Below are 16,254 nucleotides of genomic sequence, written 5' to 3'. Positions count from 1 at the left end.
CCCCCCCCCCTTTTTTTTGACTTAAGTAGTATTTAATTATACATACTTTTAGTAATTACTTACATTAAAATTATTAATATTCCTCTAATTGTATATCCAATTATTTAAGTGTATATATATATATATATATATATATATATATATATATATATATATTCTCACTGTAGGCAAGATAAAACTAATAATAATAATAATAATAATAATAATAATAATAATAATTTAATTCTATAATTAGCGTGTCTCGAAACTTTTATAAATTTGAGGAGTATTACATTAGGGTACATCATAACATGGTAAATAAAGAGGGAAAAAAAAAGAATTCAAAATAATACTGAGCTGTGAGGATATTGTGATTGCTGAAGTGGCAACATCCTCACCTTACAATTCCCAAACAAAACCTCCCTACTCATTGTAAGTACTCCCTCCGTTTCAATTTATGTGAACCTGTTTGATTGGGCACGGAGTTTAAGAAAAAATAACACTTTTGGAATTTGTGGTCCTAAACAAGTTAAAAAGGGGCCAGAGTATTTGTGTGATTATAAAAGCTTCTCATTAAGGATAGAATTGTAAGTTTAATCTAAATTTTTACCAAATTTAGATAGAATATTTTTTTTGGAACGGACCAAAAAGAAAATAGATTCAAATAAATCGAAAGAGAGATTATTTCATTTTTTAGAACCCTCGACTTCTTCCTTAAACCCTTCCGTGGGTTTTAAAACACTACTACCCATTTCTTCACTCTTCCCAACCAACCCTTTATCTCTTTACAAAGAACACACCAAAAACACCTACTCAAACATCAAAAATCGTTGTGGGTCTTTCTCAAAAGTTAAGCCAATGGCACCAGCACTAAGCAGGAGTTTGACCTCTGCTTCTATGTCTTCACTCCCCTACACGGCATCGTTTTCATTGAGGAGTGGTAGTGCCAATAGGTTTTGTTTCAAAAGTGTTTTCTTGCCGAAGAATAGATTTTGTGAATATGGGTTGAAGACAAAGCTGGAGAAGAGAGACAACAGAGTAGTGGTAAGGTGTGAGGCAGCAGCTGCTGTAGCTGAAAAGGAAGCTCCTGAGAGCTCTGGAGAGACTCATGAGTACCAGGCTGAGGTGGGTTTTTGACTTTCATTATGAACTTTAGTTTGAATTTTTCAGTTTTTACCTGTATTGGGCCTTTGAATAAGGAATTGGAAGTTGGAATTTTGGATGTTGCTTTTTAGGGAATGAGGATATGGTACTCTAGATAAATTTTTTTTTTGTAACACATGAAAGATTTAATATTTGATCAATTGCGTGAGCTTTTGAATGCCTAGTAGAACTAATTTGATAGCCTTGTTTTCTATTTTTGTGTATCATTTGAAAGATTTAATCTTTTGTCAGTTGAGAGGAGTTCTTGAATCCCTAGTAGAACTAATTTGATAGCGTTGTTTTCTGTTTTTGTTGTATGATATGAAATATTTAATCTTTTGTTATCTAAGTTGCTCGGACTCGGGTGCGGGCATCCGATACGGGCACGGATCCGAGTGTTGGATTCGGCAAAATCTAAATTTTAAGATTCTGAGGTGCTGATCCAGGCATGGATACGGGTGCGGGGCTTCGGCTAAAAAATCCAAATTATAAAAAATAGAGCTATAAGTCCGAACTCAGAACACGACCCCTTGATTTTTTGGTTTTTCTGGAACACAAAGCAACAAATATGAGACAAAAGTACTATAATATTGAAGGTATGTCATTTCGCATGTCTTAAATCTGTTTTATTTTTAATTTTGAGAAATCAAAATCTCAATTTCCTCCCAAATTTGTTGATGGACTTAGGTCAAAGTATCCGAAGTTATTGACTGAATCCGGGACGTATCCCGCTCCCGCACCTGCTCCCGTCCCGTGTCGAGACGGGTGCGGCACCCAAAATGAGGAGTCCGTGCAACTTAGTTTGTTAGTTGTGGGAGTTGTTGAATGCCTAGTATAACTAATTTGATAGCCTTGTTTTTATTTAATTGTCAAATCTTTGAATTTCATATCTTTATGCTTCTCTTTTGTGGGGTTGAAAATTGAAATGTTGATTATTGCAGGTTAGTCGTCTAATGGACTTGATAGTTCACAGTCTCTACAGTCATAAGGAGGTTTTTCTCCGAGAGCTTGTAAGGTAAGGCCATCTCTTGTTTGCTACTATGTTGTTTCTTGGTTACAATATTTTATTGGCTTATTGCTATTTGTTAAACAATTACTGCTCTTCACTTTGCTGTCGAGATTTATAATGTGTGTGTTGAGTTCCATCTGTGAATCCTTAGAGTTTATTTGGAAAGCTTTGTGGCAGTGCTGTAACTTTGAACACCATTACTAGATGGCCCTGAGGGCTTATTTCTTTGTCATTCATAGAATTATGTTTTCGGTGCACTATCTGAAGTCCCATAGGATTCTAATAAGTGACTTCAGGAATTTTCTTTTCAAACTATTTGAGGTTTATTTCTGACTTGGCTCCTTATTTGGCAGTAATGCAAGTGATGCTCTTGATAAGTTGAGGTTTCTGAGTTTGACTGAGCCTTCTTTACTTGGGGATGCTGGTGAGCTGGAGATTCGCATCAAATGTGACCCAGACAATGGAACTATTACCATTACGTATGTTTCTTAAGATGCTAGCCACATAATGCTTTTCTAATAAACGGAACTTAAAAAGTTAACTTGTCTATGCAGGGATACTGGTATTGGAATGACCAAGGAGGAGCTTATAGAATGCCTCGGGACTATTGCCCAAAGTGGTACTTCAAAATTCTTGAAGGCTCTGAAGGTACTGAGGAGTATCTGCATGATGTTGGATCGACTTTTCAAGGTCTAAACTTAGCATTATCTCTAACAGTTGTACCAATCCTATCTGTAGGAAAACAAGGACCTTGGAGCTGACAATGGATTGATTGGTCAATTTGGTGTTGGTTTCTATTCTGCATTTCTGGTTGCTCAAAAGGTGCAATTCTTCTTATACATGGTTTTTGTTTACCTACTAGTTTCCAGGAAATATAAATGTGCTAATTGTTTTTAATTTCTACATTTAGGTGGTGGTGTCAACAAAGAGCCCAAGGTCAGATAAACAATATGTTTGGGAGTCTGAGGCTGATAGTAGCTCATATGTTATTAGAGAGGAAACTAATCCTGAAAACGTCCTATCCCGAGGAACAGAAATTACACTTTATTTAAGGGTAAGTGGGTACTTCTGCTGCTTTTTCGTGGCTTTGTTCACCGCCAAGTCCCAGGGGTTGGCATATGCTGTCTTTACTGTTTTAATCTATTTGTTGTATCTTCTCCGAATGATGTTGACCATGTGTACCTATCGTGATGAAGTAAAGGTAAAGAAAATCTTGGAATTTGGTAAATTCTCTGCGTGATAAGGGGTGCAAAATACTAATAATAAGACACTGCTCTAATAATAATCTATATATAATTGATTTTCTTAGCTGTTTATCAGTTGTGTTGGTAAACTATCATTGAATGTTTTTGTTCCTTATGTTGGATTGCATTCTTATAGGGTAATCTTTTTCTTGTAGGATGACGACAAATATGAGTTTTCAGAACAAAAGAGGATTCAAGATTTGGTGAAGAATTACTCGCAGTTTGTTTCTTTCCCCATCTACACATGGCAGGAGAAGTCAAGAACCATTGAGGTGAGGTACTTTGATAGATATAAAAGCTGCTTTAACCTCCTCCTCCTCCGACATTTGCTGATCTCTTGGAGGAAGAATTAGTGTGTTGTTTCAGCTAGGGTGTTGGCCTCTATTCTTTATTCCTTCTTCCTAATATGTTTTCCATAGTTCTCGTTATTTAAATTCGTCTCTCTTTAGCCTTAATAAACATACCTGTCTATGACTACACTAAAAGCTAAGTTACCTTTCACTTCTTCTTTCATCTCCTCTTTTCTCTTGGGAGGGGGTGGGGTGGGTAGGCTCAAATAAATTTTAGCACCCCTGGATGACCCATGTGATTGTGCATGAGATTTCTGTAGTAGCAGAAACAGGATTCGAAGTGTCAATTAAGACTTAAATTAAGTATAATTTTCATCAATTGGAGATAGCACGATGCTTTGCTTGTCAAAGATTGTTGTACTTTCTGGGATTATTTTGTTTGAGTGTGGGATTTTCTGTTTTTAATGTCTTAGTGCTTTATCTTATTTTGTTACTTAACTTGGTAGCGTTTCGTTGATTATTGGTGCTATTACAACAGGTAGAAGAGGAGGAAGAACCAAAGGAGGGAGAAGAAAAAGAAGAGGTGATGACTTCATATATGTGATTACTGTGTTTTGTCTTTCCTTCTTTTGGAAACTTACTAAGCCCTTTGAGATTCATGTATCCTTTCTCTTCATAAAAACAGGGAGAAAAGAAAAAGACAAAGAAGACCAAAACTGAGAAGTACTGGGATTGGGAGTTGACAAATGAGACAAAACCAATATGGGTATGTTACTACTTAGCTTACATGTGAAAGTTACTATTATGAGCTCGACTTTGTACTCCTATCAGCATACAAGGCACATGTTTATGCCTAGTGTGCATCTGCGTGATATAAAGTGCTTGTAAAATTGTAGATGACGCAATCCAAAGGAAGTTGAGAAAGAACAATACCAAGAATTCTACAAGAAAACTTTCAATGAGTTCTTGGATCCACTTACCTATACTCATTTCACTACAGAGGTAACACTCTCGTATTGGAAAAGACTAAATACATTTGTTATTTTGAGGTTTTTAACGCTGAGAATGATATGTGCAGGGTGAGGTGGAGTTTAGAAGTGTTCTATATATACCTGGAATGGCTCCTCTTAACAATGAAGATGTTACAAATCCCAAGACAAAAAATATTCGCTTGTATGTGAAGCGTGTATTCATTTCTGATGATTTTGATGGGGAATTGGTAAGTTGAATTTCTAGCTCTATCTCAACTTCTGATATAGGATATAGATGAAGAAGAAAATTAAGAAATATTTTTTTGATAGGTAATAGCAAATATTCGTTTCACCTGTACCAAGATGGTCGTATTATGTAAAGAAGAAAGATTCCATCTTCCTTTTTAAACGTACAGTGAAATGCACAAAAGCATTTACATCACAGTCAAAAGAAAGGTAACACCAAGATTTTAACATCTGTAAGCATCTGCTTTTGAAACAAAAAATGGCTGTATTTCTATCTTCAGAACACCTATAGTTTCTCTCCCCCCAGACAGCCCAAAAAATGCAAGCAGGGATTATCTTCCAAACAACTTTACACTTCTTTCCTTTATTTTTTGTGCTGGCCAGCTTTCCAATGCTTCCTTAATCAGTTCTCGGCATTACCTGCTGCGCCCCAAATACATTAAGGAACGTATTCCAAACTTCCTTAACATACTCAGTGTAGTAATAAGTGTGCTGGTGATTCTCTGTTGCTGCAGCATAAAAAACACCTATTAGGCAGACTTACAAGTTTACACCCATTCTTGTAAATTTCCAGTGTCAAACATGCCTCGTGAGTTGTTACCCACTGAAAGCAACTTGCTCTTGACGGTGCCTTTGATTTTCATATCATACTCCATGGCCCATGTACCACTATTCATCTCTCTTTACAAAGGAGTTTGTAGCATGACTTAAAAATACCCTTTTTGTCTGCTCTCCACTACAGAGTCTCCTTTGTCCAACGGTAGTCTTAGCCACTCCATGATGTTTTATAGCTGAGCAGCTCCTTCCACTTCTCAGTCAAATAGGTTTCTTCTGAATTTCAAATCTCAAGCTGCTCCACACTCTGCTGTCTGCAATAGTCGCATTTTGTTGTAACACCAATGTTAACAGATCAGGGAATTTCATGCACAATGGTTCATCTCCAGTCCAATTGTCTGGCCACATCCTTGTTCTCCTTCCATCACCCACTGTAATGCAGATGGAATGTTGAAACTCTTTCCAATTCTATCTGATGCTCCACAAGGCTATTTCATACTACACGGATACACTTTTTGTGTATGAGGTTGAAAATTGAAGATTATGTTTCCCTGTTTGGTTTCGTAACACACGTGTTATCTTTCCTGATTTGAAGTATTATCACTTTGCTGACCTGCAATATTGCGGAGAATAATCAATGGTGACATTGAACAATTGATTTGAGTGATTTCTTATAATAAGCTTCTAGTGTCATTCACCCTTGAGTTTTGCAACTGGATGCAGTTAATTTAATGGAGTATATTAGAGTTGTGATAACAAATGGGAAGAACTAGCAAGAGATCTTGTAACACTGAAATGGAATTTGTAGTCTAGTATCAAGATAGGACTGCTAAAAATTGCTGAAATATTGTTATGAAGATCTGTTCGAAAGGTCTACAAACCACTCACTGTGTATCTTCTTTTTTCTTTTTCCAATAACCAAAATATCTGGTGTTTTCAGCTTCAAAAGTCTGTTAAAAATGGGTATCCCTGTATCCTTATCTGCTTTAATACCAGATTTGGTTCTCCAGCAGGATTTGAACTCGTGACGTGCTCCTTATTGTATTTATTTATTCTTTGCTAAAGGCTTCTTTATGTGCCGTTGACTGTCTGTTGCGAGCAATGTTCATCTTTTCTGGCAATTCATCCTTATTTTCATGCACCGCAGTTTCCAAGGTACCTAAGCTTTGTCAAAGGATTGGTGGACTCTAATGACCTTCCTCTCAATGTTTCAAGGGAAATCCTTCAGGAAAGCCGAATTGTAAGGGCAAACCTTTTTGTTTTTTCGTGAATTAATGACAGTTGCTATTTTTATAAACTTCATTTTCCTGTTTAATGATCTGCAATGATGTCAGTGATGATTAAAAGTTCAAAGCTTATACATTCTTGAGCTCAATGTGTTTGGCTGATTTCATCCAGGTTAGGATAATGAAAAAGAGACTAGTACGAAAAACATTTGACATGATTCAGGATCTTTCTGAAAGTGAGAACAAAGAGGTATGAACTAATCAAAGCATTCTTTCCTTTAATATTTTGCCTGGAAGAGTTTAAGAGCGGGACTATTTTGATATCCAGGATTACAAAAAAATTTGGGAGAATTTTGGTAAATTTTTGAAGTTGGGATGTATCGAAGACACCGGAAACCACAAGCGCATTACCCCATTGTTGAGATTTTTCTCTTCCAAGAGTGAAGAAGAGTTGATAAGCTTAGATGATTATGTTGAGAACATGGGTGAGAACCAGAAGGCCATTTATTACTTGGCAACAGATAGCTTGCAGAGTGCCAAGACTGCTCCTTTCTTGGAGAAATTGGTTCAGAAAGGGATAGAGGTATGTAGTTCTTGAATACAGTGCTATCAAATATACATGCAAATGGATTATGAATGTAGCTTGAGCTAAGTTAGTGCTCGATGATTGTATTTCTTTTAACATTCAGTAGAGTGCATTGACGTTCTACCATAAAAAAAAGGGAGGTACGAATATCATGTACTTATCTCATAAAAAGTGTAAACAATCAAGTCTGTTGGTCGAAAATAATACTGAAGTGTCAACTTCGTGGATGTCTAAGACCATTTATACGTCTTTCTCCGTTCACCTTCTCTCTAAAGTTTGGGTGAAGAATGTCATTCTTCTACCAAGTTTCTTGCTCCTTCAATCGCAATGAGATTGGAACCTTGCTTTGTTGGTTCCATTAATAAAGTTTACTTCCCATAATACAGCATTATACGTTGTTTGCATCTCAGGAACAGTTTTTAGTCTTGGCAACATATATTTTCTTGAAAAGAGAAAATTTTTGGCCCTTTTGTGATCTCATACTTGATACTCCCTCCGTTCCAGTTTATGTGAACCTATTTCCTTTTTGTCCGTTCCAAAAAGAATGAGCCCTTTCTAAATTTGGTAACAATTTAGCTTAAACTTACAATTCTACCCTTAATGAGAATCTTTTATGACCACACAAATATTCTGGGCCCCTTTTTGACTTGTTTAGGACCACAAATTCCTAAAGTCTTCATTTTTTTTAAGCTCCGTGCCCAGTCAAACAGGTTCACATAAATTGAAACGGAGGGAGTACCAAATAAAACACAATTTCAACTTTCTTCAAAATGAGTTTGCCAAGGCAAGGAGATATCTCATGTTCTAGGGTTTGTCGGGTCTCAGAGGATCAGCTTCTGTGGCTTAAATCTCCACTTAATCACCTTCTGTTTGTCCATTGATCAAAACGTTTGCACATGCTTTACGGGGATACAGGTGTTGTACCTCGTTGAACCTATTGATGAGGTGGCCATCCAAAATCTACAAACTTACAAGGAAAAGAAGTTTGTTGACATAAGCAAGGAGGATTTGGAGCTTGGTAAGTACTATTTTCATTCATTGACTGGGCTCCAGCATATGAGTTGTTATGTTTTTCTTCATGTGTACTTGAAACTCAATCAAAGAGTAGAAGGGGAAGAGGAGAAAGAGGGAAGGGGAGGGTCAATGAAGTTGACCCTTCTCCAAATTAATTTTGATATTACAATCTTTGACATTAATTTCAGGTGATGAGGATGAGGTGAAAGAACGAGAAACCAAGCAAGAGTTCAATCTTTTATGTGACTGGATAAAGCAACAGCTGGGAGAAAAGGTCGCAAAAGTACAAGTTTCAAATCGGTTGAGCTCATCACCATGCGTGCTTGTATCTGGAAAGTTTGGTTGGTCTGCCAACATGGAAAGGTCTGTTGGTTATGGTTTTTAATCTTCCTTTTTTTGTTTTGTTTGTTAGTTTCGCTAGATCGAGTTGAAGTTCTATCTTTTTCTATTAAATAGGTTGATGAAAGCTCAAACCCTAGGAGACACTTCAGCCATGGAGTTTATGAGAGGGAGAAGAATATTGGAGGTTAATCCTGATCATCCAATCATCAAAGACCTCAAGGTAAGTTTTAGCACATGATTTATTCAAGTTCCTCATTTGAACTGTGAAATGATCTAAATTAGTGTTCTAAATTTTCAAGAATCATATAAATATATTTGAAACATTTATAGCATAGAAAGCAAGACGTGGGTGTTGTTGGAAAAATTATCAGATGTTAAACGAAAAAAATAAGAGACAATTGAGGCTTGTCAGGAAGGCAGTCTAATAATTTGAACTTCAGGAACATAAGCACCATTGATCTCATACTTGGATAATAAAACTGGAATAGTGTAGTGAAGTTGCATTTTATTGGCTGTTTATGAACTTATAAGATGTTAATAATAATAGAAGTCTACTCTATTAATATGTGCAGCAGATGGATGATATGCTAAATCAGTTGTGTATTACTGCTAAGTTTTGCTTTGCAGAAACTTACAAACACATAGGGTGTGAGGACTGAGGACCACTTGTCAATATTAGAACTTGTCTCATTTCTTTATTAGACATTGTCACTGAGAGTGCACTTGCAGGCTGCATGCAAGAACGCGCCTGATAGTTCTGATGCCAAGCGGGCTGTGGAACTGTTGTATGATACAGCACTGATCTCTAGTGGATTTACTGTAAGTACTATGAAAACCTTGCAAATATTACATTTCTTTCAATAATAATTATTCCTACATGAATCGTAACATACCATTTCACTCCATTCAAGCTCATCTTAGATCAGTATTATACGTGATTGTTTATTGCTAATACACAAATTTAATGTGGCACATTTGTACAGCCTGACAGTCCAGCTGAATTAGGTAACAAGATATATGATATGATGTCAATGGCTCTTGGAGGAAGATGGGGCAGATATGAGGAAGGGGATATAGAGCCATCAGAAGAGTTAAAGGAGTCTGCAGAGGCCCAAGTTGTTGAGCCATCAGAAGTAAGAACTGAGAGTAATGATCTTTGGGAGTGATTCTGAAGCATCTTGTTTTGGCATTCTTTCTGTCCTAATGTCATCAATAATTGTGAGAAGAGAGATTTTTTTTATGTTCCTTGGAGGGAAGGAGGGAGAGGGGTTGCACGCGAGAAATTTTTGTTAAAAGGAATTTTGGATGGACAATTAATTAAAATTTTTTGTTAGTCAAGTAATTGTTTTTCTATGTATGCTTGTGTTTTCTTGTTTCTCACCCGGTTGGGACGTTGATTAATCATGATTTGTGCCGTGTCAGGCTCATTAAAGGAGCAATTGCCTCCTTACTAGGGTTTTTTCCGCTCCTGTGGCTCGACCCCGGAACCTCTGGTTAAGGATAGAGGAATCCTATGTATCCAACCACAACCTTGGATGGTTATGTATGCATTTGTTGGTTGCTTCTTCCAGTCTCAAACTAGGTGGTTGAGAAATTAATCCAATGTTATCTACATCCATGATTATATTTTTCCCCGCTTGACATCTATGAACAACAATGAATCCCACGTTCCTAGTAAAATAAATAATATATTTAGTAGAATTTGGTACTTCCAGAATTCTTACTACTTTATAATGTCAATTAAACAAAACCGTGGATTAAACCAGGCAAAGTTAAGTTGAATACAAATAAAATGTTAGTAACAAAAACATCAATAGAAACAAAACATTTTTCTACCATCAAATAAAGAAAATATGGAATCCAATTCAAGAAGAAAAAAACCTCCAAGTCAAGGAGAAAAATTTCAACACTATAACTAGAATTGGCATAATGGTGCATCAGTTTCAACTATTAGCCTTGTGTCCTTTTCCCATTCTTTCTCAACATAATGAAATCAGCAAGGAGTGACACAACTCTGCAAACAAAATCGAATTAAAATAATTTTATTTCACACCCCTAATCGAGTACTAGGGTTGTAGGCTAGGAGTTAGTTAAGTCTTGCCTTACTTCGTACCTTTGTGAGACTAGTCTGGTAGGTTTTTGTCTAAGATAGCTAGTGGCAATGTTATGTCTTACTATTTCGCTTTTTAGTACAGGACCTATTTACTATCTATCGCTTTTGCTTTGCATCTTTCTTCTGAATTTCATGTCGTTCTTATTTTTCCTATGATTTCTGCGGTGATACTAATATTGTCTCCTTTTATCTTTCTATTTTCTTAAGCCGAGGGTCTTTTCGGAAACAACCTCTCTATTTCTTCGAGGTAGGGGTAAGGTCTGCGTATACACTACCCTCCCCAGACCCCACTAGTGAGATTTTACTGGGTTGTTGTTGTTGTAGCCCCATCTGGCATATGGATAAACACTAAAATAAAGTAGCCACCTTTTTATCACCTTGGAATCTCATAAATCTGTGTACATAGCTTTCTCCAATTTCTTTTGCATCTCTTTGCTGATCTTCTTATCTGTATGACAGTCTAATGTATATCCCTTTGGATCCCTTCAGAAAGTGTGACTATTAGAATAACATATTTAGTAGAATTTTTGCTGAAAACAATAAAAAGAATGTATTTTTTTTTTAATTCCTCAAATTTATAAATGAATCCTCATTTCAGAAAGAATATTGAAAGATTTTCATGCTTTTTCCTTTTCCCTCTGTCCCACCAACTACCAAGACAATTTTTTTTTTATTTCCTGGAAACTTGTAAGATTATCAGACATCTGGTACAGAGAATCTTATCAACTCAGTCATTTATAAATAGCATGACCCCATTCACTGACTGATGTGATAATGTAGGTAAGATGTACAGATATCATTATGGCATCTTTCTAGCATATAATTTGCTGTACAATGACAGAAAATAAAACAATAAAGGGACTGTGAAAGAGCTTTTAGTCAAGGGCTAATCATTTTTTTAAGTAGTGGAAACAGCCTCACGCAGAAATGCAGGGTAAGCCTGCGTGCAGTAGACCCTTGTGACTCAGCCCTTCCCTGGATCCCGCGCTTAGCGGAAGCTTAGTGCACCGACTTCCCTTTTTAACCATCTAGTATCTGACATTCACTTGGCCTGACTAATCTGGATTCGCACCAGGATCCAAGGTTAATCAAGGAACTACATAAATATTTATGTAGAGAATGATAATCTTGGAATGAAAAGAATGAAACTTAATTTTCTTTCATCGAAAGCACACAATTTTCAGGTTTCCTCCAATACATTTGAGAAACATAACCATTTGATCTCAAAGATCCAAGATTAAAACTAAATATGAATGATTGACTAATCTCCTTTGCATTTATTATCCCGACGCCTAAATTCTTGAACCCTCATTTGCTCTTGTTGATGGAAGAATTTCGATCATGTGTATAAATCTTCGGTCCTTGGAGCCAATAATATAGTGCTTATATAGATTGACCCATAAAAAGAAACTTTTCGTGGACTTGCTGTACAACTGAACTCAGAACTCCGTCAGGGGGGGAGGCACACCTTGAATATGAGGAGCTCTCAATGTGAAAACATCCCAAATGTTCAACTTTTCGAGCCCCAAAAACGAAATAATCTATGCACCTTAGTCCCCAAAGAAACAGAAAGTGTATCCAATTGATGTTCGAAACATTTCAAGGTTCTGCTTTCATTTGGCCAGGAGGCAGAGAACCTACAAATATAGAGAGTTTTGGTGATTCTTAAGAGTAGCTGATGCTAATTTAGAAGAAGAGAATCATGCAGGATCATAGAAAACACTTACTTAAATCCTGGCTATTGAGGGGCGCGCTTGAATTGAATCCCATCTCTACAACATTATGTAGCTGGTCATCCCAAATATTAGGTACCTAAGACAATATGAATTACAAGGCAAATGCTTAAAACATAAAGCAATATTACTTTTGTTCACGACTCATTATGACAGTAACAACAACAACAACAACAACAACCCAGTGTAATCCCACAAGTGGGGTCTGGGAAGGGTAGGATGTACACAGCCTTACCCCTACCCTGGAAGGGCAGAGAAAATATGATCAATACAACTTAAAACCTGGAACGCGTAGCACTATTCAAATTCTACCTGAGATGAAGTATCCTTATAGCCACCACTCATAGAGGCGTAATGGGAATTGATGGATCTACGAAATGAATCAGTACAATTTCCCACACCAGGAAAACCTGATTGAAGCAGACCGGATTGCAATGCATGCAAAGAAGTATAAGGCATGGTCATATTATCAGGTGGAAAAACAAGTGAGGATGAAGGCCCTGCTCGCGAATGGAGGATCTGCAATAAAATGCAAATGTACATCCCAGCATTAGCAGCTGGGACTTATGCACCGTGTTCTGCTTTATGTAATGTTCAGAAAAGTTTACTAGTTCTTACATCTTTTGCAAGGAGCCCGTCAAGATTAAAATCTAGCTGTGGGTTTACTGTTGCAAGCTTCATCGAGAGGAACTGTGAGAACAATAAGAGCCATTCGTAAATACATAGGAGCCATGAACTTTTTCATGGCAAAATTACTTAGCATGAGATTAGCAAATAGTAAAAATTGTTCAGAGGAAAATATGTGTCAATGTTGTATGGTAATAAAACACTTAATAAAACAACCAGGAAAGGCCAAAGAAGGGGAGGGAATAGTTCACATCGAACAGCAGAATATGAAGCAACCAAATTATTCCTTTTGAATTTTGAAGGGAAGAACAAATATATTTTGAGAAAATGTGCAGAAGATAATCACTTAATGGATTCCATACCTCAACCTGTCTCTGCAGAGATTGTACATAATTAATGATTTCATCCAACATTACAGCTTTACCAGTGACCTGAAAAATCAAACCCCAGGTAACATACATAGAAAATGCAATATTAAATATTAGTAACAGTGTATCAATAAACAAACCTTGTTGCAACCAGGTACAAGATCCTGAAGATACTTCATTCGTTCACTGATTTTCTCTCGCCTTACCTGCAACCGGAACCACCTCAGTCATCTTCAAACAAGTATATGTCCCAAGAATTAAAGCTTCTACTATGAAGTCTTACTCTTTCTGCAAGACTATGGCTATTCGTTGCCTGGCCTCGTCGAGCTCGAATGTGTATGTATTCTTCTTTAGGTGGATCTGAAGCTTGAGACCTCTCTTTACTGTTTTTTTCACCCGGTTTGCTGGCAGTTGAATTCAAGTTTTGTTCCCCCTGAATTTCAGTTTGATCTTGTGCATGTTCAGATGGCGGTTGTTGTGCTCCCTTCATTTGATCAGGCTGAGCATCCTGCCAAAAATGACAAGAACACTCAGCAAAGAACCATTTTCCAAAATTGCATAAACCAAGTGTTTCAGAGAAAGTGTGGACTATTTGGAGCTATAGTAATTAAGAGAGAACATACTTATTAACAATGACCTACCTGACCATATCTTTTCCTTTTCTTTGAGCCAAGGCCCTTTGAGGAAGACTCCTCCCTAGCGCCTTCCATTTCGTGACGGCCACTACATTCAGCTTCATCAGACTCATTTCCGGACAATCCAACTGCTTCTTTTCCTTCACCCTGAGACCTAGCAAGGTTTTCATTCTTTTTCGCATTCTTGAGAGGGCTTTCTTTATTGGTCTCATGCTCTCTATGTAAAGCAACATCCTTGGAACTTTCAACTGCATTTCTCATATGCTGCTTCTGAGGGTTTATAGCAGAGGGTGAGTTTAATCCGTTGCTTGCAAAAACCTCTTCTGACCTGCACGTTGGCGCTAGTCCCCTATAACAAGGCTTCACAGACTCAGGGACGCTAAAAGGGTTCATCATATCACTGAAGTTTCCTCCACTGAAGCACGAAAACCTTGCAGCTCTCTCAATGAAGCCTGAATCAGCTGGAAGCTGAGCTAAGCTTTGAGGAAGCATTCCAATATTAGGCGGTACAAACACGCCCCCTTTCAGCATTGCATTCGGTGGATTCCAACTCATACCAACTGTTCTATCAACACCACCTCTTGCACAGCCTGAGCCAATTTCTGCAATTCCGTGTGGATTTGTAGTGCTAGGATTAATTTGAACATTATTACGGTAGAAACTTAAGTTTGGCGAATTAGTAGGTCGATCCCAAATAGTGGGATAAAATGAATCTACCGTAGTATCACTTTTAGGGACCATTCCAATGGATGCATTTGTCAAGTTGGTGCCACTTAATTGCCACTCTAACGACACATTTGGTAACTGAAAATTCGCAGCATCCTCATTCCCCTTTAGTTGCTCAGTATCATTCTTGCTACTCATATCCATTATTTGGAATTGAATCAAATTTACACAAGCTAAAAAAGAAAATCCAGGAAACAACCTATAACATACAAAATCAAACAATTGGCCACTTCTAAAAGTTACTCGTCGAGACGAGAGAGTTTGGCTCAGCTAGTGAAATGCCTCCCCACTTCCAATTGATAAGTCAGGAGTTTGAGTCACATAAGAGTTAATGAGGAAACACTGCTTACCCCTGAGGTAGGATGGCTACAAAAAGAAGAAAGAGAAAAATCATTAAACATCCACACAAGTAGTGAGATTGAAGGAACAAGATTCTGCATTTGTGCATAAAGACTGAACAATAATTCCCAAAATTTCTAGTTCAACAAATGCAAATAAAATAAAGAAAGTAATTACGCCTGAAAATTAAGGAAAATTCCTCCAAGAAGCTTAGCTAAAAGCAGGACAGAGAAACCAATCAAGCAAACAATAGGAAAAGAGGTAACTAAAAACATCCCAATTCAATACACATATATAAGGGAGAAAACAAAGCTCAAAGCTTTAATTTGCTTCAAAATTACAAAGACAAGTGACAACCAATGTCCAAGAAAACACAATTCTAGTTAACTGAAGACCAGAGACATTAATTTCAGCATCATAAATACTCAAACATAGCAGGAAAAACAGTACTATTAGTCAGACAGACTCAACATCCTAAGCTCAGCTCTGCAACTGAAAAGACAAGACCAAAAGAGGGAAGGAAGGAAGAAAGATACCTTATTTCAGATTGTGTGCTATTTTTGCTACTCAGTACACTCTTTTTTGAATGTTACTGAATGAACTGTACAATGCTCTTTTTTTCTTGAATTTTGGGTAATGTTACAAACTGCAATGTACAGTCGCTGTAGGAAGATTTTAAGAGAAACAAACAACCAGAAAGCAATAAAGATAGAGAGAGAAGTATCACTATATTAGAAAGTTAGCAGAGTCAGAGAGAGAGAGAGAGGGAGGGAGAAGTTAAAGAAGAAAAGGTTCTCTGCATTTATACCCACGCCTGCATAAAAAAGAGAGCTATTGATGATTAACCACCCCTACTGTAACTATAAAATAGGAGTAATTGAACAAAACACAAAATCTATTTTAAGAAAATGAAATGCTACTACTGTAGAATTATCTAAATATTTTTTATGTCCACTATTTTTTTTCATGCATGTGGAGTATTAAATTTCAAAGAATTTGTTTGTTGGATATTCTTGGAAATAGCTTTAATTCATTCACCTCCATCTGAGAAATAAATATAAAAAATGATATACTTGTCCTTCTAAATATTTGAAAGTTATTACCATCC

At 36.9% G+C, this 16,254-nt stretch overlaps 1 protein-coding gene and 1 pseudogene across 1 annotated transcript; one reads left to right on the top strand and one right to left on the bottom strand.

Moving 5' to 3' along the window:
- The first annotated feature begins 700 nt into the window (after positions 1–700).
- On the top strand, positions 701–9,960 carry LOC109209633 (annotated as a pseudogene).
- A 1,883-nt stretch (positions 9,961–11,843) lies between these two features.
- On the bottom strand, positions 11,844–15,943 carry LOC109209632 (transcription factor bHLH49-like). The gene is made up of 9 exons (XM_019372941.1): positions 15,683–15,943; positions 14,088–15,173; positions 13,730–13,954; positions 13,587–13,652; positions 13,441–13,509; positions 13,070–13,141; positions 12,764–12,970; positions 12,446–12,530; positions 11,844–12,355 (listed from the first exon to the last, which is right to left on the bottom strand). Exons 2-9 carry the CDS (start codon positions 14,949–14,951, stop codon positions 12,318–12,320), a joined length of 1,626 nt encoding a protein of 541 aa, XP_019228486.1. The 5' UTR covers positions 14,952–15,173; positions 15,683–15,943; the 3' UTR covers positions 11,844–12,317.
- Positions 15,944–16,254: the final 311 nt, after the last annotated feature.

The sequence above is a fragment of the Nicotiana attenuata genome, unplaced genomic scaffold (genome assembly GCF_001879085.1).
Source record: "Nicotiana attenuata strain UT unplaced genomic scaffold, NIATTr2, whole genome shotgun sequence".
NCBI lineage: Eukaryota > Viridiplantae > Streptophyta > Magnoliopsida > Solanales > Solanaceae > Nicotiana > Nicotiana attenuata.
The sequence above is the reverse complement of the archived record's forward strand: the minus strand, read 5'-3'. Positions and strand labels throughout refer to the sequence as shown.

Coding starts and splice junctions, on each gene's coding strand:
- LOC109209632 (XM_019372941.1), bottom strand. CDS start 14,951: ATGGATATGAGTAGCAAGAATGATACTGAGCAACTAAAGGGGAATGAG. Junction 13,653..13,729: donor GCCATAGTCTTGCAGAAAGA/GTAAGACTTCAT, acceptor TTCCGGTTGCAG/GTAAGGCGAGAGAAAATCAG. Junction 12,356..12,445: donor CCTCAATAGCCAGGATTTAA/GTAAGTGTTTTC, acceptor CTATATTTGTAG/GTTCTCTGCCTCCTGGCCAA.